The sequence below is a fragment of the Lycium barbarum genome, chromosome 10, assembly GCF_019175385.1.
Source record: "Lycium barbarum isolate Lr01 chromosome 10, ASM1917538v2, whole genome shotgun sequence".
Taxonomy (NCBI): Eukaryota; Viridiplantae; Streptophyta; class Magnoliopsida; order Solanales; family Solanaceae; genus Lycium; species Lycium barbarum.
This window is the reverse complement of record NC_083346.1, coordinates 107,506,902-107,532,013: the sequence shown is the minus strand read 5'-3', so window position 1 is coordinate 107,532,013 and position 25,112 is coordinate 107,506,902. Positions and strand designations below refer to the sequence as shown.

The 25,112-nt window shown below is 33.7% G+C and overlaps 1 protein-coding gene across 5 annotated transcripts; it reads right to left on the bottom strand.

Annotated features, from left to right (window-relative positions):
- Window positions 1–21,366: 21,366 nt before the first annotated feature.
- Window positions 21,367–24,458, bottom strand: LOC132614371 (heavy metal-associated isoprenylated plant protein 37-like). Of its 5 annotated transcripts, none has more exons than XM_060328817.1 (5): window positions 24,176–24,458; window positions 23,842–23,912; window positions 23,586–23,661; window positions 22,655–23,065; window positions 21,367–21,894 (listed from the first exon to the last, which is right to left on the bottom strand). In XM_060328817.1, exons 2-5 carry the CDS (start codon window positions 23,878–23,880, stop codon window positions 21,524–21,526), a joined length of 897 nt encoding a protein of 298 aa, XP_060184800.1. In that variant the 5' UTR covers window positions 23,881–23,912; window positions 24,176–24,458; the 3' UTR covers window positions 21,367–21,523. The 5 variants fall into 5 exon arrangements, with proteins under 5 accessions (XP_060184800.1, XP_060184799.1, XP_060184797.1 ...); XM_060328816.1 differs by having other exon boundaries at window positions 21,367–22,116; window positions 24,176–24,452; XM_060328814.1 differs by having other exon boundaries at window positions 21,367–22,119; window positions 23,842–23,909; window positions 24,176–24,448.
- Window positions 24,459–25,112: the final 654 nt, after the last annotated feature.

The following is a 25,112-nucleotide window of genomic DNA, read 5'->3' as shown; positions in this document are numbered from 1 at the left end:
GCAAGGTGGGGGTGTCCTCGGTGGAGGACAAGATGAGGAAGCGAGGTTGAGATGGTTAGTATATGTAGAGGAGATGCGTGGATGCCCCAGTGCGGAGGTGTGAGAGATTGTTTGTAGATGGTTTCAGAAGTGGTAGAGGTAGGCCGAAGAAGTATTGGGGAAAAGTGATTAGACAGGACATGGCGCAATTTCAACTCACTGAAAACATGACATTAGATAGGACACTGACCAGGGTAGAAAGCTAGTAGGTAGTTGTGCGTGTCACACTTTGTATTAATCTTGTAGTTTCTTGTCTTTTGATTTCCAGTTATTATCTGCTCGGTCTTGTACTTCAATTGTCATTAGATTTTGTCGTAGTTAAGTTATTGTTTTTTTTTTCCAGCTTTGCCATACTTTGTTTAGAATTTTGTCATGGCTTTGTTACTTCTGTTATTTTTTTCCGGACTGTTATGTTTTGCTTTTCTTTCAGCTGAGGGTCGATCGGAAACAATCTCTCTACCTCTATGATAGGAACAAGGTCTGCGCACATTCTATCCTCCCCAGACCCCATTGGGATCACATTGGGTTGCTGTTGTTGTTGTTCAAAAAGATTTTTATGGTCCTCAAGTTTGACTAAACATTGCGATAATTCTCGTATAAAATTACTTTCAACTAGACTTCCCAATAGACTTTTAATTTTTACTGTTGACTTGATGATTACATGCAAATGTACTTAATTTAAGATTTAAAGTAGTTGGGCCTTTCAGCCTTCAGGATCAATGCTTCCCGCATATTTTGTTTTCAGAAAATATAAAACCAACACAATCAGTTTTTCAAAGCTAAAAAACAATTTAATCCATTCATTTTTGCAACAAATCAGTGCTTTTGTGGCTCGAAGTGGTCCCGAATCAACGAAGATGCATGTTGTCCATGGGGTCTATGTGGTGTCTCCTTGTACATTAGAATTTTTATTTCTACTGGTCTTTATAAATGTGCGTTACACATTATTTTCTATCAATTAATCACACAAAAAAAATGTTTCGTTACTACTTGTAATTACATTATATTACAAAAATGTTATGAGGCATTGGTTTTAATAGTGAGGTAAAAGATGTTATTAGAAAATTTAACATTCATAATTTTATAATAACACTAACTTTTCAAGCTTACAATATATAGTGAGAAATACTTAATCCTTATAAACTATTAAAATAGCAATAATACACATTCGATAACAAAAAATCACTATATTGACCTATTCCGCTCTCGTACTATTCGCTGAATTTGGTCGAGTTAATTTCCTATCCATTTATTGACTGCTATACCAAGGAAATAATACTTTTATATTTGCTTAATGTCAGTCATAATTGGAATTCTAGTAATTAATACCTTTTTGTATTTTTTCTTTTTTTGGATTATGTATTTGTTTATCTATTCACTTACTAAAATTGTGTCCCCTTATATTTTTTTTATGATGTTTTCATTGCAATCTTGATGAATAGCATAAACTAACCAAGTCACTCACTGAAACGACGTTGTTGAAAATTTTGAGAAGATGCAACTGTTTTCCTTAATTATAAGTCCTAATGTGTAACGTGAGTCAAGTCCTAATAGGATACAATTTTTTAATCCTAATGTGTATTATTCCACTTGTGTCCTTTTCTTGTATGTTCTTGTCTTAATTAATTGAATATTTAAGGATAAAAGTCGTTTAATATTTGAAGGATATTTTGGTCAACCAACATTTATATTCATGTTTTTAAAATAGTGTAGATAGATAGATTACTTTTCTTAACATTCCATAACTCTACGTGTGTGAGCTTGCTTATATTGTCGGTCTCTAGCCCGAATAAAAGAGCAGAGTTGTGATAGGCAAAGGCTGGCAGTTAGCATAAAAATTGTCAATGCCGAAGAAGATGTCCTCCTCAACGGGTCAAGTAGACTCAAGACATCATCTGCCACATTTGTTTTGTCCAGTGTTTTAAAAGGCGAAGGCGTAAGGCGGGGCGTTTTACGTCTGCCTCAGTGAGGCGTAAGCCCCGAGGCACGGGGCGTAAGCCCCATGGGGTTTTAATTTTTAATATTTTATAAAATAATATAATTATAATCAATACTTTTAAATAGGTGAAATAGCGTAAAAAATGAAGAAAACTATAAATAAGTGATATATATATATATATATATATATATATATATATATAAAAGTTCACGTGACGATGGGGCCCAAAGAGCACCGGCTGAACTCAAGAGATATATATATATGCTCCACCACAAAAAAAAAAATAATTAGAACAATATATTATACGTCTATATATATATATATATATATATATATGCTCTACCCCCACAAAAAAAACTAATTAGAACAATCTATTATACGCTACTTACAAGTACAAGTGACTGCTCGTTACTTTTTTGAGATAGTAGAAGACAAGATAAATAGTTGGAAAAGAACATATATTAGGCATTCTAGCAATAAAAAAAAGTCTTGACTTTTAAATTTAATATTTCAGTTCCTTTTTAAAACATTTGAGTAATTACATGTTGACTTTTGAGAATTTGGGCATTATACTAAGGACTTATTTAACAAATTTCGTTTTAGTTTGAAAAAAAATTCTGGGCTTACGCCCTAAACGCCCAGGCGTACGCCCCAAACGCCCGGGCGTACGCCCCAAACGCCCAGGCGTACGCCTTTCGATACTTTCGCCTCCCACCATAGCCTCGGGGCAATTTAGGTACGCCTCGCATCGAGGCTCGCCCCGGGGCTCGCCCCGAAAACGCCTTTTAAAACACTGGTTTTGTCCGTATGATAGAACATGGTCATGTCGTAGACTTTCAACAACTTCAAGCACCTCCTGTACTTCAAATTGAGATCCCTCTAATTGAATATATAATGTAGGTTGCGATGACACATTAAAATCTCAAAATGCACACCCATAGAGAAATAGTGCCTCCAAGTCTTTAAAGCAAATACAACCACCGCCAACTCCAAGTCACGAGTAGGGCTCAGAACTAATTAAAGGATCAAATCTTCATAATAAAGTGTTTGAGACTAAGGCACAATTGATATTGTTGTTTGCTAAAATCTAAAGAAACGTGAAAGCGATAAAGTGACAAGAATATTTTGGGAGAAGTTTTTTCTCTACCTTTTCATTCACATTATGACCTCGTTATATACAAGTAAGTCATCGCCTAAAGTAACCCTATTCTAATGGGACTACAATTCCTATATTATCATAATTATGAAGTAACCCTATTCTAATAGGATTACAATTCCTATATTACAATAATTATAAAGTAACCTTATTCTAATAGGATTACAATTCCTATAATACCTCCCCCCCCCCCCCCCCCCCCCCCCCCCCCCCGCCCTCAAATTGGAGCATGAGGGTTCGGAATACCTAACTTGCCGAGTAAATGTTCATAATGCGATTTGCCCAACGCCTACATCAACCAACTGATCATCGGTTGGCACATAGCTGGGGGATATATTACCGAATTGAAGTTCCTCCCAAACATAATGACAGTCGACTTCAATATGTTTGGTTCCTTCATGAAAGACCGAATTTCGGGCAATATACAATGCTGCTTGACTGTCTCAGTACACATTAACTGGATACTCATGTTCAACTCCTAAACTATGCAAGATTCTTTTCAAATATTTCAATTCGCATACCATCATCGCCATTGACCGGTATTCTGCCTTTGAGGAAGACCAGGAGACAATATGTTGCTTCTTTGTCTTCCAAGACACGGGCGAATTTTTCGAGCGTAATAAACCACCCAATAAGCAATCTTTAGGTTAGTGGGCATCCTGCTCAGTCTGAGTCACGCCATCCACACAAATGGAGGTCACAATCCTTCCTCATCATTATTTCTTGTTCTGAATTCTTCTTCAAATAACACACTACTCGGAGAATCGCGTCCCGGTGTATTTTCTTCGATTCCTGCATGAATTGAGATAAAACATACACGCAATATGATAACTCCGATCTGTTGAAACAGAGATATATGATTACTCCTTTTAAATTTGGTAAAGTGTCATCCTTGTAGCTAAATAGTATGCACATCCTTTCAATCCAAATATCCAATCATAGGTTAGCTTAAATTCTTGTGATTTCTTTGATCTCACTTCTCGCTAAATAGGTTGGACTTTCCTAAGTATTACTTGCAAAGGAAACCTTGCGTTCTGCTATATCTTTTACTACATTTTTACGTGTCACTCTCTGATATATTTAAAATGAAATGACATGTGAGTATTTTTAAAAGATAATTCTACCATTTCTACTTTAGGCTAATAAATTTATCATCTGCCCTTGAGCTATATATATTTATACCCAAAAAAAGAGTTCCAGTTCATTTTTTTGTTCAAGTTTTAGGTTGTTATGTACGTAATTATTTTACGAGCGGGTGTGAAGTGTAGTTCAGCTCTTGCCTTTGAGAGCTAGCTTCGTTGGTTAGAACTAAGCCCGTCAACCCGTTTGAACCGGACCGGACCGGTAACTGGTTAATAAACCGACCGGTTTCCGGTTTAAAAATCGGAACCGGCCACCGGTTCCGGTTTACCGGTTTTAAAATGGAAACCGGACCGGTCCGGTTTGAAACTGTCCAAAAACCTCTTTTTTTTTTGTATAGTAAATATATATTATAGTATTTATTAGTATATTATAGGTATATTTACATATGTTATATAAGTTTATAAGTAAAGTTTATATATTTACTGACTAACAGCAATACAGCATATATATATTAAGTTATATGTTTAAGTTATGCTACACATACCTAAAATATACTAAGAATATACTTATATATATCAATATTCTTAGATTATATATATATATATATATATATATATATATATATATATATATATATATATATATATATTATATATATACTTATAACTTAAGTTATTTATAGCTTAAGTTTTTTCTAAGTTTATAAATTCGTATTTTATAAATTAAGTATATTTATATTATAAGTATATTTTAGTTATTTTTCAAGTATATAACTTTCTAGTTTTTAATTTAAGTAGATGTATATCATAAGTATATTTTAGATATAATCCTAACTTAATATAAGTAGAAATGTGAACACAAGTAAATAGAAGAAAGCTCAATGAGGCATATATTTTATTCATTCTTGGATAACATTTATTTGCAAGTTGTAGTTTTTTTTAACCTGCAAATAATACATGAGTTGCAAAGAAATAGTAGAATAATAAAATCACCAATTGTCAATCATTTGGTTAATTTCCCCCATATCATATTCGGCCATGGAGATATCTTCAAAGTCTTCCATTTGGCCCGCTCCCCTTGCTATCAAATCTTCAATCTCTTCCTCTTCGCCTTCCACCGCTTCAAAGTTTTGGTTGCGTCGCTCCGATCTAGTCCATCGCGAATGCACACTAGTACTTGCAAGCTACATCCAGATAATGAGTGTCTATGGTCTCCAATTTGTTATCTTCCTTGGCTAAATGCACTCTCCGAAGCCACGGTTGATATTTGAACCGTAAGGATATCTCGAGCCATTCTTGAAAGTATCGGATGACTTGTCTTGTATTTCTTCCACCATGCTAAGACATCCAAATCATCTAGTTCCTTGATATCCACATTTGGCTGCATCAAATAAAGGTGATATTCATCAAAGTTTGCATTACAAGAAGGAGTTGGATGTGAATGTAAAACTTTTAAATGCGACAAACCCGACAAGCCCCTTTTGCTACTTTGAGAAGTAGTAGGGCGTGGAGCAACGGGTGTAGCATTTTCTTCCAAATTAGAATAATGACTAAAAACTTTTCTAAACTCGGCATCAATAGCGAGCTCGGCTTCAGCTAAAGATGGTTCAACTCCCTCTTCAATTTCTAAAAAAGTATAAATTTGATTAACCAATGCTCTAGTATAAGACATTTTTAAACAAAGATTTAAAAGAGAACCCAATATAAATAAAGTTGGGATGGGAAAAAAGTACTTTTTAAATTTTGTTGTCATATTAAAAATAGTCGCTTGATAACCGGATTTATTTTTATACTTTTGTAAAACTCTAGCTATTTCCGCTAAGTAGGCTAAAATTCCGGTTACCGTGGGATAGAATTGTCTAGAAAAAGCAAGAGTTGCATTATAAAAATTTTGTAAGAGTTCAACACACTCCTTAACATCTTCCCAATCTGTAATATTTAACCAATCATCATTATTAATATTATATTTGTTGTGAACTTGTTGTATGGGAATTCTATACTCATATTCTTGTTGTAGCATAATGTAGGTATAGTTCCACCTAGTCTCAATTTCTACTTCAATTTTCCTAGGTCTATGGCTATTTTCCACACAAGAATTCTTAAAATCTCTTAGTCTTCACCTATTAGCATTACAAAAAAAAACACGCAACCGCATTTCTAACTTTTTGAATAGAATCTTCAAAACACTCAAGACTGTCTTTAACAATTAAGTTTAAAATGTGACAACTACATCTCACATAAAAAATATTTTTTAGCGGAGGGTTTAATTCCCTTTTTAAAAAGCCAATCACCTTTGTATTATTAGAAGGATTATCTAAAGCAATACAAAGTTTTTTCTATAAATGTTAAAAAATCTCATAATAGTAGACATTGAATCCGCTAAAAAAACTTCATCGTGAAGACCTTTCCCTTCATCATATGAAAAAACTATAATTCTCTTTTGAATGACCCAATGACATGTAATAGCAAAAAAATCTAACTTTTTAAGACTAAGACTCAAATCGGCAGTAAGAGAAACATTACAATTTAAAGAATTAAATACATGGCGCAAATAAAATCTATATTTTTTATACAAATCTATAACATCCGCTCTACAAGTACTTCTAGGAATACCCTCAAATAACGGATTATAACAACGTTGAATGTAAGTAACAAACTCCAAACCCGAAGGAAAGGAAAATGGTAAACAATCATAAGCTACCATTTTAGCTATTTCTACACGTTCCACCATCCTTACTAGTTCCTTGCCTAAAAGCAAATACTTGTCCACATATGTTACATTTAGCTGTTTGACTTTCCTTATCCTTAGTCATAAATTTCCAAATTTTATCGGTTGGCTTACGAGTTCTAGGCGATTTGTCTTGTGTATGTGATTGTGCGGGACCTGTATCTCCTATGGGATTTTCGGGGGCTTGGGTTTCATCGTCAATTTCATTAAAAGTGTATGTATAATAATGTTGCATTGCCTCATGATCTAACAGTGGATTATTTCCACCAACATCAATACCTAAATTAGGTTTCTTCCACAAATGTTTCCTCATTAAACCCACCCCTAACAATACCACTACTACCGGCACCACGTCTAAATCTCTTCGCCATTATTAAATAGAATTAATTTAAATCACACTCAAATAAATTACAAGAAAATAAATTGCAACAAATTAAATTACTAGAATTAAATTGCGTAAATTAAATTGCGAAAAATAAAGATAGATCTGGAACGAAGGTACCAAATTGCCGGACTAATTTCCAACAAAGTGAAAGCGGCTAGAATTGCAAATCCACCAAAGCTACTTCGGATTGTTGCAAAATCACCAACTCCACCAACAATATTGTAATTGCAAAATTAATAATTGAAACTATAATAAGACTTTATAATATTTAATTGAGAGAAATTTAAAGTGGCTAATTGTTGCAAAGTAACTATAATTGAGAGATCAAGAGAAAGAAAAGAGTGAATTGGTGTGGATGAAAATGGAAATGGAGAGGGGTTTATATAGGGGTGGGGGATGGGTTAAAGTCTTAAAAAAAGTTTGGGGGGTTGGGGGGGCCAAAATAGGGGTTTGGAACCGTTTGGCAACGGCCATTTTTGCAAATGGACCGTTGGCCAACGATCCAGCCCACAATCCAACTGCTACATTTTAAAAATAAAAAATTTTGACTAGTTTAACCGGTCCGGTTCCAGTTTAACCGGTTTAACCGATTCCGGTCCCAAAAAAAATCAAAATCGGACCAGTATTTATTAAACGGTTGACCGGAACCGGCAAACCGTTTCCACCGGTTTCGATTTTACCAGTCCGATTACCAGTTTGAACCGGTTAACCAGAACCGGTTGACGGGCTTAGTTAGAACTCACATTCCATCATGTTGATTTCATGTAAAATTCATAAATAGTCGCTTTTCAGTTGTAATTGAAAAATAATCACTATAATCGAGTTTTAGATTCTTCAAGTGAAATTTTATGTCATTGTTACAGAGATGCAAATTCCACAAGTAAAATTTCATGATGTTACCTGTGAAATTTCATGAAAATGACTATTTTTCTAAACATGGCTAAAAAGTAATCGTTTAGCATTTTCTTCGGAAATTTAAGCAAGTGTCTCTATTTAGACCACTATTTAGATTTTGTATCTAAATTTAAAAGTTGTGCAAATATAGCTTTTGGGACTGACAAAACATTAGACTATCGTCTAGCGTCAACAAAATTTAGGGTCATTTGCACTTTTGCCTCTATTTTTATTTTACTGGTCTTTAATTTCTACTCCTCCAGACAAATAATTTTTTGCTAGGCATAAGTTTGTAATTTCACATTATAATATATATAAGTTATGGCCCACCCCCTTAAAGAACTATGCCAGCAGGGCATAAGTTCTATTTTGAAGGTAAAAATTAAAAACCAGCCCATTTAAAGGGAAAAAATTAAAGATCAACCACTTTGAAGGAAAAATCGTGCAATTTCTTCCAAAATTTAAGATCACAACGTAATATTTCCTCATAAGATCTTCAGTTTGCTCCAAATGAATCTGCACTTTGGACTCCTTAATAAGCCTAAGTAGGCGTTTGGCCATGCGTACCAGCGTTTGGACATGAGTAGTTTGAAACCATGATTTCAACTTTTTCAAATATAAAATTTAAACCCTAAGTTTATATCTTGTAAAAAAAGACCTTTTGGTAGATATTTTTAACAATTACCCCCATCAATCATTTACCACACTCATTAACTTCAACCAAATTTTATTCATGTCTACCAACCTTTTAATTTTATAAAAAAAGACCCATAGTTTGATTTTATTTATTGAACTAAAATTTGATCAATTGATGTTGTATTTTTAGAAAGGTCTTCTTGTATTAATTTTGAGCCGGTTGTTATAAATTAGCATATTAATTTTGTTATTAACTATGACTTACTCATTTGGTAAGATTGTATAAGAATTGGATACTCCTTAAAATATTCAAATTGTATGTCCAACCATGTTTCAAATTTCAAATTATGATTTCAAACCATGTCCAAATGGGGCCTAAGAAACCAGGCCTAGCTTGTTCAGGGTCAAATTGCTTCATTTCTCTCTTCTTCTTCTTTTTCTTGGAAAAACCACACAAAATGGCCATTAAAACCAAAATATTTACCTGAGTTTTGCCCCCTAGAATTTAATTGCTGTGCTACCAAATTACCCGTACACCCATCTCGTCAAAGGCCTTAAATTTGTGGCGTCTGGGAAATTGATGTGGTTTCCTTTTGATTTGAATTCGATTGTGGCTGTTTTAATTTTGTTTTCCTTTCTTTTTGTTTTCTATTCACCTTTTTTTCTTTTAATTTCCTTCTTTTTTGTTTTGTTTTGTTTTGTTTTGTTTTCCTTTTTGGGTTAGTTATCTTCTTTTTTACTCCTTTCTCTATTTTTATCTTCTTCTTTTTTAAGATAAAAAAAATATAAAAATAAAAACATTAACTAACTATTGTATTTTCTTATAATTTTTGTTCTTTTGAAGGAATTAACATGTTCTATATGATATCGTATCAGTATAAATATATACCATGCGGATATCATAAGGAATGAATCAGTCTTTTATGATACCCTGATAGTATATGAATATATCGTGTGGGTATCATACAGGACCGAGGAGTATTTTTTTTCCGAAGAAATGAACCAGTCCTTTATGATACCCCGAGAGTATATGAATATACCGTGTGGGTATCAAAGAGGACCGAGGAGTTTTTTTTTTTTTAAAGAAATGAACCAGTCGTCTATGATATCCTGGCAGTATATGAATATACCGTGTGAGTATCATAGAGGACCGAGGAGTGTTTTTTTTTCCCGAAGAAATGAATAAGTTCTCTATGATACCCTGGCAGTATATGAATATACCGTGTGGGTATCATAAAGGACCAAGGAGTGTTTTTTTTTTCCCTAAGAAATGAACCGGTCCTCTATGATACCTGTGACAGTACATGAATATATAGTGTAGGTATCATAAAGGACTGAAGAGTGTTTTTTTTTTTTAAGAAATGAATCAGTCTTCTATGATACCCTGGCAGTATATGAATATACTGTGTGGGTATCATAGAGGACTAGGGAGTGTTTTTTTTTTTTTTTGAAGAAATGAACTAGTCCTCTATGATACCCTGGCAGTAAATGAATATATCGTGTGGGTATCATAGAGGACAAGGAGTGTTTTTTTTTTTGAAGAAATGAACCAGTCCTCTATGATACCCTGGCAGTATATGAATATACCGTGTGGGTATCATAGAGGACCGAGGAGTGTTTTTTTCGAAGAAATGAACTAGTCCTTTATGATACCTTGACAGTATATGAATATACCCTATGGGTATTATAGAGGACCGAGGAATGTTTTTTTGTTTTTCAAGAAACGCACCAGTCCTCTATGATACCCTGGCAGTATATGAATATTGTTACACCTCGAAAAAAATTTCGTTGATGCACAGAGGATAGACTAACGAGGGGAATGAAGTATACGATGTTTCAATAAGTAAGAAATAGAATTGGATGATCCTAATTGAGATTTCGAAGGCATTCGAGGTAATAGAAGAAAGTTTGCCAAGAAAGGCAAGGTATACGTCATGTATCGGAAAGGATTTATGAGTAACGAATTAAGGATGACTTAATGATGTTTTGGAGAAGAGCTATAACGTCCCTTAGATTGTTAATGAGGTGTTAAACAAGTGTTAAGAAGGTTTCATAAGGATTGGAGATCAAACGAGTCGACGAGAATGAACTTCGAAAAACTGAGCATTATACGACCAAACATACGGGCCGTATAAAACATACGGGCCGTATGTTCAACCGTATAATCAGCCCAGAGTAGCACCTCTCTCTGGACCAAATCTACGGCAGACATACGGTCAGTATAATTTATACGGACCGTATGTTGGTCTGTAGAAACTGGTCGGGACAGATTTATGTTATTTATAAGGGACCAAGTTTCATTTCATTTTCCCCTTCACAACACTTCTCTCTAGAACTCTCTAAAACACTTCTCTCACAAGAATTCAAGAAATATTAGTGATCAACTACATCAATCTAAGTGAATCAAGTGTAAGAAGCACATTAAAGCTCATCCAAGCCAAGGAATATCAAATGGAAGTGAACTAAGGTTTTGGTGCAAGAGAAGTATTTCAACTCAAGGCTTATTCCTACACCATCTAAGGTAAGTTTCATGGTATTTTCATGTTGTTTAAGGTATTTAAAAGTTGAAACACTTGGATTGTAGAAGAATATAGAAAATGGGTCATGAATGTGGGAATAGTGTCACTTTTGAGTAATAGCTTGGGTTGAGTCATGATTCTTGATGTGTTATGATTAGGGTTATGTTATAAATGATGTTAAGAACATGGGATAGACATTGTATATGAATGAATGTAATCGTGTGTTATGACTATGAATATGGATGATTGGAAGTGAAATTGTGAAATGAGGGTAATGTAGATGAATGAAGATTTTTTGTTATGATATTGTGAATGTTATTATAAATGTTTGGGAGTTGATATACAATATGGGGAAGGTTGTATAAACAAACGAAATGCTGCCCAATTTTCTCTAGCCTTAGTAAGCCCGTTCATATAATCGATTGGCTAATGTGAATGCGAATTCTCTTGAAGGAAGAAACGTGAGCATTGAAGGAGAACAATCAAACAATGGAAATTTGTTAAACGAAAGAGGTATGTAAGGCTAGTCCCTTCTTTCTAAGGCATGATTCATATGGTATGAATCCTCTTATCTTTCCATGATTTTCGCATGTATCAGAAATTATGAATCTACGAGTATAAAGAGCTTCATACGAGATAAAGAAAAGAGATACGTTACGAGTATGACAATACCGATGATGAATCGAAGTCTAGAAGTCCTAAAGGTCATGATACGATATTCCTACGAAGCTAATGATCCTTACATGATTCCTGTGATATTAATTCCCTACCTCTCCATGACTTTCTTACATTCCGGGAACCATGAGTCAACATTGATAAAGATCTTCTTATGAGATAAAGATGAGGAATATGCCATGAATGTGATAATAATGATGATAAGTTTAAGCCCAGAGATTCTAAAGCAAGAAATGATGTCTATAAAGTTAATGATCCTATTTACGATCCCTTGATGTTGTTCATGGTGTACACTCACCTTAAAATGTTAGTTCCTTCAAGGTGGGATATGATGAATATGGTAACTTCATAATGTAATTGGGGGTTCTCGACCTTATGTCACCCCGATATTGTTATAGATTGTCTATAAGCTCTAATGTATGACCTATGACCAATGTTCTGAAAAGTTACGAGTCTATGTTCATAGGGGGTTCCATATGGGATAAAGGTAAGAGATATGCTATAGACACGATAATGGTAATGATGAGCCTAAGATTAGAGATTATAAATCCTATCATACGATATTTTTACGAAGTTCATGCTACGAATATGATATGATTTTCATAGGTTGTCTTTAAATTCAAATGCATGCTTTATGGAAAGTTATGATAAGCTTATGAGATGTATGTGATGGCAATGATGATGATGAGATATACCGAGCCTTGTTATGGCCGGGTACGGGAGACATGTATGTGATATTGTCGAGCCACTACGTGGCCGAATACGGATATTGTCGAGCCACTATGTGGCCGAATACGAATATTGTCGAGCCACTATGTGGCCGAATATGAATATTGTCGAGCCACTATGTGGCCGAATACGGATATTGTCGAGCCACTACGTGGCCGAATACGGATAATGCTTTATGTGTATGAGCAGATACGGTACTACTATATATATATGATACGATGATATATGCGCTATGATGATACATGTACTATGATTATATATGATATAGACATGAAAGGTATCCACCCTTAAAAGTTACGCAGGTTATATCTTCATCTTATGTCTTATGATTTCTATATTATGTTCATTTCATTCATGCCTTACATACTCAGTACAATATTCATACTGACGTTCGTTTTCTTTGGACGTTGTGTTCATGCCCACAGATAGACAGGGAGGTGATCCAGACATGTAGGAGCTATTAGCTGACTTGAGGGCACTCCATCATTCCGGAGGTGCCATTGACTTATTCTTTTGTGTATATATATGTATTTTGGGCACGACGGGGTCTTGTCCCGTCCATATGTCTAGTACTCTAGTAGAGGCTCGTAGATACATATGTGTGGGTAGTATGGTCTCACGATGTTACTATTGTATCTACATTATTATTTTGATAGCTGAGAGGCTTATGTATATAAAAGTAATTATACTTTCAAATGAAAAATGATTTTCCTATGATTTGAGTATTATATTAATGAATATACGCTTAATGAGTATGATGAGCAATAGAATGAGTGGTGCTCGGTGGGTAGCCCCGGGTACCCGTCATGGCCCCTAGACGGGTCGTGACAAATATACCGTGCGGGCATCATAGAGGATTGAGCAGTGTTGGAATGAATCTGCTATCTACGATACCTTGTTAGTACATGATATACCAGGTTGGTATCATATAGAACTCAATGTTTTCTTGAAGGAATGGATTGTCAGTCCTATATGATACCATGTCAGTATATGATATGCCATGTGAGTATCACTGAAGACTGAATAGTATTTTTTGAACGAATGATCCAACATTCTATGATACATCATCTGTATATAATATATACCATGTGGGTATCAGAGAGGACTGAGTGGTTTTCTTGAAGGAATGAACTGACAGGTCCCCTATGATACCACGTTAGTATATGGTATATACCATGTAGGTATCATTGTACACTGCAATAGTATACTTCAACTGCTATTGATTTGGTATATTATATGCTAAAATATGTTGTTTTTTGAGATAATGAAAAAAATGAAAAATGAAAAATATATCAGTTATCCTTCTTATTGATATAAAAAATAAAACAGGAACTAAAGAAAAAAATAATTTGAAAAAATAAAATTTAAAAAAAAAGAGAAAAAATAAATAAAAATCACCAGAAATAAAAAAAAGAGTAATAAATAAAACTAACAAAAAAGTTGAATGAAACGACATTATGGAGATAAAAAAATAAAAAGAAAAGAAATAGATGAAATTAAAAAGGAACAAGAAATTAAAAAAAAAAACAGAGCAAAAAATAAAAATAAAGGAGCTAGAATTAAATATGGAATTAAATTATGGTGAAAAAAAATAGTATGATTTGGGAAAGAAATAAATGAACAAAAAAGTGGAAAAAGGAAAAATAACGAAAAAAGAAAAGAAAAAGAAGATAAGAAGTAGAGAAATAAAAAAGAAAAGAATAACAAATAGACAATTATCTACCAAAGCTACAATGGTTAGGAAAAGTAAATAGTTTTGGGCATAGGAAAATAAGAAGGGCTTGATAGGGTAATTATTTTATGTGTAGTGGGCATTGGTGTTCTTTCCCCTTTTTTCTTTTCTAAGTTTCTTTGGGCAATTTGCATGATTGCTAGGGTGGTGGTTCATTTTTTCCTTTCGCATAAAACTCCTGAGTTCCGGATTCGAATCTCGCCTCAATAAAAAATTAAAAAAAAAAAATCGCAAGACAGAGTTTGACTGCAAATTCTACCTTATCAGGCAGAGTTTCAAACTTTACCTTAAGGCAAATTTGCCTCAAACTCTACCTTATCACACAGAGTTTAACTGCAAACTCTCTCTTATCAGGCACTGCAAACTCTACTTAAGGCAGAGTTTGCCTCAACCTCTACCTTATCAAGACTACAAACTTTCTCTTATTAGGTAGAGTTTGACTGCAAACTCTACTTAAGGCAGAGTTTGACTGCAAACTCTACTTAAGGCAGAGTTTTGCCTTCAGGCATAAGACAAACTCTCCCTTAAGGCAAAGTTAACTCTACCTAAAGGTAGAGGTTTGCATTAAAGCAATTTCTTTTTACTCAGCTGATATTTTCCAAAACTCTGCCTTAAGGCCCAACTTTTTCCCGAATAGGCCTAATTTTGCTACGAGATTCTACCTAGCGAATTTTTTTTTCGGGTTTCGAACCTCAGACCTCGGAATTTTAGGCGAAGGACAAAAATTAAAGACCAGCAATTTGAGGGGGAAAAAATAAAGACCAGTGCCTTTGAAGGCCAATCTGCGCAAAAAAAAAAAATGAATTTCTTTTGCTAATCATAGTACAAGAATAATTGACAAAATTTTATTCGCAGAGAAAATGAACAAATTTGATCATCATAAAATTCATAGATTTTTGTGTTATAATTAGTAATTACAACTTATATAATATCGGCCAATTTGCACGATTAGCCTGATTCAGGGGTAGTCTTTAATTTTTGCCCTTCGCTAAAAACTCCTTGGTTCCGGGTTCGAACTCCGTTCAACCAAAAAATTAAAAAAAAAATCGCAAGGTAGAGTTTAAATTCGCAAAACAGAGTTTTGCTACCTTCAGCCAGAGTTTGCCTCAGCCTCTACCTAATCAGGCAGAGTTTGACTGCAAATTCTATCTTATCAGATAGATTTTGACTGCAAACTCTCCCTTATCAGGCAGAATTTGACTGCAAACTCTACTTAAGATAGAGTTTTGCCTTCAGGCATAAAACAACTTTTTTTTTACTCAGTTGGAATTTTGCAAAATTTTTCCTTAAGGCCTAATTTTTGCTCGAATAGGCTTAATTTTGCTATGAAACCCTACCTTGTGATTTTTTTTAGTTTTTTTACTGAGCCGGGATTCGAACCCAAATCTCATAGTATTAGATGAAGGGTAAAAATTAAGACCATCAATTTGAGGTGCAAAAATTAAAGAGCAGTGCCTTTTAAGGCAATCCGCACAAAAAAAAGTATCTTAGCTCCCAAGTAATGGATGAAACAAGACCTTACACTATAAGGTCACTCAAAAAGTGAGAATTATAATTTTGAAAATAAAGACAAGTTATTTGATACAAAAGTTGAAGTGACTTGATAGTGCAAAAATATGTTACACTATCGATGTATATAGTTAAATTCTTTTTTGAAAGTTACATTATATTTATTTCCCGAAAATATATACCCACATAAGCCTGGCAACCGGTTTGGACCGGATCGGACCGGTAACCGGTTAGTAAACCGGCCGGTTTCCGGTTTACCGGTTTCAAACTAGAAACCAGACCGGTCCGGTCCAAAACGTTACAAAGCCTCTTTTTTTTTTTGTTTTTTTATATAGTATATATATATATATATATATATATTATAGTATTTATTAGTATATTGTAGGTATATTTACATATGTTATATAAGTTTATAAGTAAGGTTTATATATTTACTGACTAACAGCATATACGTATATATATATATATATATATATATATATATATATATATATATATATATATATATATATATATAAAGTTATATGCTTAAGTTATACTACATATACCTAAAATATACTAAGAATATACTTATATATATATCAATATACTTAGGTTATATATATATATATATATATATATATATATATATATATATATATATATATATATATATATAAGTTATATGTATACTATATATACTTATATATGTTTAAGTTATATGTATTATAACTTAAGTTTTTTCTAAGTTTATAAATTCCTATTTTATAAATTAACTATATTTATATTATAAGTATATTCTTAGTATATTTTAGTTATTTTTCAAGTATATAACTTTCTAGTTTTTAATGTCAGTAGATATATATTATAAGTATATTCCTAGTATATTTTAGGTATATTCCTAACTTAATATAAGTAAAAATATGAACACAAGTAAATAGAAGAAAACTCAATGAGCCATATATTTTATTCATTCATGGATAACATTTATTTGCAAGTTGTAATTTTTTTTTAACTTGCAAATAATACGTGAGTTGCAAAGAAATAGTAGAATAATAAAACAAAAAATTGTCAATCATTTGGTTAATATCCGCCATATCATATTCGGTCATGGAGATATCTTCAAAGTCTTCCATTTGGTCTGCTCCACTTGCTATTAAATCTTCAATCTCTTCCTGTTTGTCTTCCACCGCTTCTAAGTTTTGGTTGCGTCACTCCGATCTAATCTAATCGCGAATGCACACTAGTACTTGCAAGCTAAATCCGGATAATGAGTGTCTATGGTCTCCAATTTGTTGTCTTCGAGCCCATTTGGATTGGCTTATAAGTTGCTTATAAGCTGTTTTCAGTTTTTTTGAGGGTTTGGCTGGCCAGCTTAAAGTCATTTTGTGCTTAAAATAAGCTCAAAAAAATAATTGGGCCCATTTGACTTAGCTTATCTAAAGCAGCTTATAAGCTGAAAACAACTTATAAGCCAAAAAAAATAAGTTAGATTACCCCAACTTATGCCCATCCAAACAGGCTCTTCCTTGGCTAAATGCACTGTCCGAAGCCACGGTTGATATTTGAATCGTAAGGATATCTCGAGCCATTCTTGAAAGTATCGGATGACTCGCCTTGTATTTCTTCCACCATGCTAAGACGTCCAAATCATCTAGTTGGTCGATATCCACATTTTGCTGCATCAAATAAAGGTGATATTCATCAAAATTTGCATTAGAAGGAGTTGGATGTGAATGTAAAACTTTTAAATGCGGCAAACCCGACAAGTCTTTTTTGCTACTTTGAGAAGTAGTGGGGCGTGGAGCAACGGTGTAGCATTTTCTTCCAAATTAGAATAATGACTAAAAACTTTTCTAAACTCGGCATCAATAGCGAGCTCGGCTTCAGCTAAAGATGGTTCAAATCCCTTTTTTTTTTTTTTTTTTTTTTTTACAAAAACACACATACATACTAGCATTAATAATTAGGTCAAACATTAATTTACAATGATGATAATATTACATGCTGCTTTAATCACTGGCCATTCAACAGGGGGAACAACAACCCATATATAGGTCTTATTCAAGCATGGCACTCCACAATCCACATGTATCCCTGAGATTCTTGTAAGATCAGTAGTACATGCACTCTTCAATTTCTAAAAAAGTATAAATTTGATTAACCAATGCTCTAGTATAAGATATTTTTAAACAAAGATTTAAAAGAGAACCCAATATAAATAAAGTTGGGATGGGAAAAAATACTTCTTAAATTTTGTTGTCATATTAAAAATAGCCGCTTGATAACCAAATTTATTTTTATACTCTTGTAAAACTCTAGCTATTTCTGCTAAGTAGAATAAATTCAGGTTACCGTGGGATAAATTGTCTAGAAAAAGGAAGAGCTGCATTATAAAATTTTTGTAAGAGTTCAACACATTCCTTAACATCTTCCCAATCAGTAATATTTAACCAATCATCATTATTCGTATTAAAATGGTTGTGAACTTGTTGTATGGGAATCCTATACTCATATGCTTGTTGTAACATAATGTAAGTGTAGTTCCACGTAGTCTCAATTTCTACTTCAATTTTCATAGGTCTAAAGCCATTTTCCACACAAGAATTCTTAAAATCTCTTAGTTTTGCCCTATTAGCATTACAAAAAAGAAACGCAACCGCATTTCTAACTTTTTGAATAGAATCTTCAAAACACTCAAGACCATCTTTAACAATCAAGTTTAAAATGTGATAACTACATCTCACATGAAAAATATTTTTTAGCGGAGGGTTTAATTCTCTTTTTAAACGACCAACCGCCTTTGTATTATTAGAAGCATTATCTAAAGCAATACAAAGTGTTTTTCTATAAATGTTAAAAAATCTTATAATATTAGAGATTGAATCCGCTAAATTTTTTTCATCGTGACGACCTTTCCCTTCATCATATAAAAAAGCTATAATTATTTTTTGCATCACCCAATTATCATCAACCTAATGACATGTAATAGCAAAAAAATCTAACTTGTTAAGACTAAGACCCAATTCGGCAGTAAGAGAAACATTACAATTTAAAGAATTAAATACATAGCGCAAATAAAATCTATATTTTTTATACAAATCTATAACACCCGCTCCACAAGCACTTCTAGGAATACCCTCAAATAACGGATTATAACAATTTGAATATAAGTAACAAACCCCAAACCCGAAGGAAAGAAAAATGGTAGAGCATCAAAAACAACCATTAGCTATTTCTACACGCTCTTTTTTCTTGTTATACTTAAATTTTTTATCGGTTTGTGGGTCTATTGTCATTTGAATACCTCCCAGATTTGAACCCTTTTCTTCTCCCCAAACATCCTTATGTCTACTTTTCATATGATTCGTTAGTGTACCCGTTCCACCATCCTTACTAGTTTGTTGCTTAAAAACAAATTCTTGTTTACATATATTGCATGTAGCTGTTTGTCTTTCCTTATTCTTAGTCATAAATCCCCAGATTTTAGCGGTTGGCTTACGAGTTCTAGGCAGTTTGTCTTGTGTATGTGATTGTGCAGGACCTGTATCTCGTATCGGATTTTCGGGGGCTTGTGTTTCATCATCATCATCAATTTCATTAAAAGTGTCGGTATAATGTTGTTGCATTGCCTCATGATCTAAAGTGTGGATTATTTCCACCAACATCAATACCTAAATTAGGTGTTTCGTTCACAAATGTTTCCTCATTAAACCCACCCCTAACAATACCACTACTACCGGCGCCACGTCTAAATCTCTTCGCCATTATTAAATAGAATTAATTTAAATCACACTCAAATTAATCACAAGAAAATAAATTGCAACAAATTAAATTGCGTAAATTAAATAGCGAAAAATAAAGATAGAGTTGGAACGAAGGTACCAAATTGCCAGATTAATTTACAACAAAGTGAAAGCGGCTAGAATTGTAAATTCACCAAAGCTACTTCGGATTGTTGCAAAATCACCAACTCCAGCAACAATATTGTAATTGCAAAATTAATAATTGAAACTAGAATAAGACTTTATAATATTTAATTAAGAGAAATTTAAAGTGGCTAATTGTTGCAAAGTAACTATACTTGAGAGATTGAAAGAAAGAGAAGAGTGAATTGGTGTGGATTAAAATGAAAATGGAGAGGGATTTATATAGGGGTGGGGGATGGGTTAAAGTGTTAAAAAAAAGTTTTTGGGTGTGGGGGGGGGGGGGGGGGGTTGGGAGGGGCCAAAAGGGGAGTTTGGAACCGTTTGCCAACGGTCATTTTTGCAAATGGACTGTTGGCCAACGGTCCAGCCCAATGTCCCAACGGCTACATTTTTTTTTTTTTAATTTTGACCGATTTAACCAGTCCGGTTCTAGTCCCAAAAAATCAAAACCGGAACGGTATGTAACCGGTTAACCCAAATCGGTTGACAGGCTTATACCCACACAAGTCAGTTTCTCAAAACTAAACACATTTAGAAAGCACAACCCCCCCCCCCCCCCCACCCCACCCTCTCTCTTCCCATGTTTATGTTCCGAACCGACAATATATATATATATCAAATACTATAACTCTTCCCGCTATCACCTTCCAACAGTATGTTATTTCTCCCCTTGTACATTTTTTTTTTTTAAACGTTCATATCTCCACGTGTGTGACAGTGTGAGACCGCTTACATTCTGTCTCAAAGCCAAAGAAAAGAGCAGGATTGTGGTAGGCTGGCAGCTAGTATTTCTGACTGATAATTGATGTTCTTACTGTCCTATTAAATTGGCAGAGGATAGGCTGACTAAAAGAGTAAAATCCATCCTATCAAGATATTCTTCGATACCAAGGTCGATGAGTAATATTCAACAACAAAAAGATTAAAAGCTCCCTAACGAGATATTCTTCAATTCCAAGATTGGAAATGAGAAATTTTCAACTACTAAGAGCCCGTTTGGATTGGCTTATAAATTGCTTATAAGTTGTTTTCAGCTTTTTTGAGTATTTAGCTAGTCAGCTTAAAGTCATTTTGTGCTTAAAATAAGCTCAAAAAAATAATTAGGCCCATTCGACTTAATTTATCTAAAGCAGCTTATAAGCCCAAAAAAATAAATAAGTTAGACTACCCCCAACTTATTTGCAGCTTATAGGCATAAGCCCATCCAAACTGGCTCTAAAAGATTAAAATGTTCCCTAACGAGACATTCTTCAATAGAAGATCGAAAAATGAGAAGTGTCAACCATCTAACTACAGTCCTTTTTATGATCCGTGACTTTGAACTGCATAATGCCAAACATTGTCAGTTCAACAAATTCTAAACTAGAAATAAGATCAAGTTGAGCATACCCTTCAAAGACTGCAAAGCAAAAACTTTATATTAATATAATTTCCCATTCCAGATAGATACTAATGGATAGAGAGACAATAATGTCAGGTCTTAAAGAGAGACAATTATACAACAAGCAAGAAAATACATAAAGCATAATATCTTATTTGAGAACAAAATATTATAGAAATTATCCCTCCTCTTCTAAATTCCCACAAGTTTATTACATTACTGAACAGCTACTACTGGTGTTGTCATCACTGAACATATTAGCAGAGGGATCAGCAGAAGCAAAACTAGGCTCAACATAAGAAGAAATATATGGTACTTGGCCATAATTATTATAGTAATAACCGGTTGCCGGAGGAACAAAAGGAGACCTATTGTACATCATCTGAGGTTGTTGCATAGCATGCCTGTTCTGCAAATTCATCAGCATTGATGTTGGATTGTACTGTTGATGACCACCAATATTGTTCATGTTCATTAGCATAGAGGTGCTAGAAGGATTAAAATGACCTGAAGATCCTTGTTGTATGACATTGTTTGGATGAACTTGAAATCCTCTAGGTCCCATTAAGTTAGAATTGTTTCCTCCATTCAAGATTGAAGCAACATTGTTAGTACCATTCCCACGAAAACCAGCAAGATTCATCATACTTGCATTTATATCATTTCTTATATGTCCAGTTTCACCTAGATTGACATTTCCACCACCTCCCAATTGTGCACCATTCATCATGTTCATTTTCAAGGCAGCCAATGTGTTGGGGTCAATTAGTTTCTTGCCAGCATTGATATTTTCATTTACATTCACTACTGAAAAAATAGGAATTAGCGACGGATAAATTATGTAGATAAACAGCAAAATTTAGCGCTAATCCTATTCAACAACATATTATCAAAAAAACTATGTTAGTTATGAGAAATTTAGGGACGGATTGATGACTGAAAAATTCTATAGCTAAACAGCAAAATCCGTCGTTAATCTTATTTAGAGATGGATTATCCAAAAAATTATGTTATCTATGACCAGTTTAGCAACGGATTAGGGAGAGACAAATTTTGTAGCTAAATAATAAAATTCATTGCTAATCCTATTTAGCAACGGACAAATTCCGCAGCTAAAGAGCAAAATCCATCGATAATCCTATTTAGCATGAATTATCAAAAAATTATGTTAGCTACGAGCAATATAGTGATGAATTAGCACGGACAGATTCTGTAGCTGAACAACGAAATCCGACGCTAATGCTAATCCTATTTAGCGACAGATTATCAAAAAAAAAAGTATGTTAGCTCGAAGCAATTTAGCGACGAAGTTTGTAGCTAATTTCAATTTTTTAGAGCTTACCATTGTTGGGAGCTGCTGACATTGCTTTCTTTGCATTGTTTGCTTCTGCATTTTCTTGCCCAAGAAGGGCTATTTGGTTTGCTTTTTCTTTAATAAATTTCATCTCTTCTTCACCAACATAATCATCCTCCTCCTCGTACTCATCAAGATTATAATCGTCTTCCTCTCCTAGTGCTACAAAATTGAATTCATGTTGGTTCTCAAGATCCTTAAACTGAACTTGCTTTTGATTTCTGTTGTCCTTTCCATCTTTGATGCAGTAAGTGTTGTTCTGGTTCTGGTTATTTTTCTTAGACCATAGCTCAGCATGCTTACCAGCTCTAAACAATTTTTTAATTAGAATTCCTGAATCTACACTTCCACAAACTGTGACTTTTTGCTGCCCAGCATCAACGTTTACTTGGTAAACACCTATACGAAGTAAGAGAAGGGGGAAAACCCAAGCACAAATTAGGATAAGGGAAAAGAAAGAACAAAAGAGAAATCAACTTTTGGACAGCTAGAAAAGGCTCCTAAATCCTAATACTCCTAAATGTATGAAAAGATCATTGATCATCAAATTTCAATCCTTTTTATGACATAAGTTCAAAACCAATGTATGTGGACCACTTGACTCCAACAATTATAAAGTCATCATAAAGGCCACAACCAAGCTTGGAAAGAGTAGCCACGGACAAAGGTGAAGTCAAAATTTAAAGCTTATGAGTTTGAAATTCTAGTTTATTTAAGTCACCGAGTTCTAAAATAATGTATTTTGTTCATATTCAAACTCCTAACACATATTCTAGCTCTGTCCCTCGCCCCTAGCCACTGACAGTGCAAAAGCAACAACAACCGAGCTCGAATTCCATAAAACGCTTAAAAAAAGTTCTTTACTTGCATGACCAACATATTATTCAAAACAGCCAAAATACCAAGAAAAAGATGGCACCTTCAATTCTCTGAAGGAGCTTTTTCACTTTCTGCTTGCATCCATCACAATGCATGTTCACCCGGAGAACACAATTCTACAAAAAAAGGAGCATAGAACTTAGGTTCGACAAAGTTCAATAACTTAGGTTCAAAATCTTGTATTTATATTAAAAAATCATCTGATATGTGAAAATAATCTATCAGAACTAATAAGCAAAATTTTTTTATGATTCAGAACCCATAAATTAAAAATACTGGCTCCTAAAGAAAATTACCTGGAACTTTAGGAGCTTAAAGTTTTCATCTTTAGTCATTTCCTCAGTGCAGTTTCAAATAAATTGATCTGCTACAAGAACAAGTAAGTAGTAAATATAAACATCATGCTACAATTATAAATACAATGAGGGAAAAAGGGGTTGTTTCATAAGATAGTACTGAAGAAGCATAGTTACTTTATTTTTTACTCTTGTTCAGTTCCACTTATAAAAATAACTGAGGTTGTGGGGAAGTGTCATGAAAAGTGAGGAAAAGGAGTTGCAAGACAATGCAGATTAAAAAGTTGCAGTAAATGCCAAGAAGTATAAGGAGATGAAGGTAATATACACTTACAGAAAAGAGAAGAAACAAAGAGAAAGAGTTGAAAAGTCAGGTGATGAAGATACCATAAATTTTGGGAGAAAAAATAGGGGAGAAAGTGTAAAAAAGCGAGTAGAGTAGATTAGAGAGTAGCAGTACTGTCACAGCTTTTACCCTAAATTCTGAAACGATGTGATTTAACGTTAAAAACTGTGGAAACAGACCAAAAAAAAAACAGCGATTTGACTGGCTAACTGCAATCTGTGCATTTTGTCACATCCTACTACTGGAGAACCACACATACAACACCACTATTTTCTGGGGTCATTTATGTGCCGGTGTGCCTCTGTTCTTTTGTTTTATTCAATATTGGTTTCTTGGTTCAATCAATTCATATTTACAAGAGAAAGTCTTGCATTGGGGCAGTGACGAAGCCAGAAATTTTATAAAGGGTATTCAAATATTGAAGAAGTAATATATATATATTAATTAAGGGTGTTCAATATGTAAAATATATCTATAATTCATAAAATTAATATGTCTATACGATATAATTTTTCGACGAAGGGTGTTCGGAACATCCAAAACCCTTGATGGGCTGTGGCTCCGCCATTGCATTGGGGTACAATACCTTTTGTTAAAAACAATTTTATACTTATATATATTTTAGATTCAAATTTAAGACCTTTAATTAAAAATATATATAGACATAAGTTTAAAGGCGGACTCATAATTTAAAGATGACGGGAGTATTATTAGCAGTGGCAGAGCTGAGAATTTGTATTAAGGGTAGGTTAAAAAATATAAAGAAGCAAATACACAAAAAGCAAAAGAGCTCAAAATGTACTATATATACAAAAAAAAAAAAAAAAAAAAAATCTTGCATATACAATATAATTAAGGGTGAACCCTTTCCCATTACTGGCTCCGCCCCGACTACCAGGGGCACCACCAAAAATTGAAGAAGTGA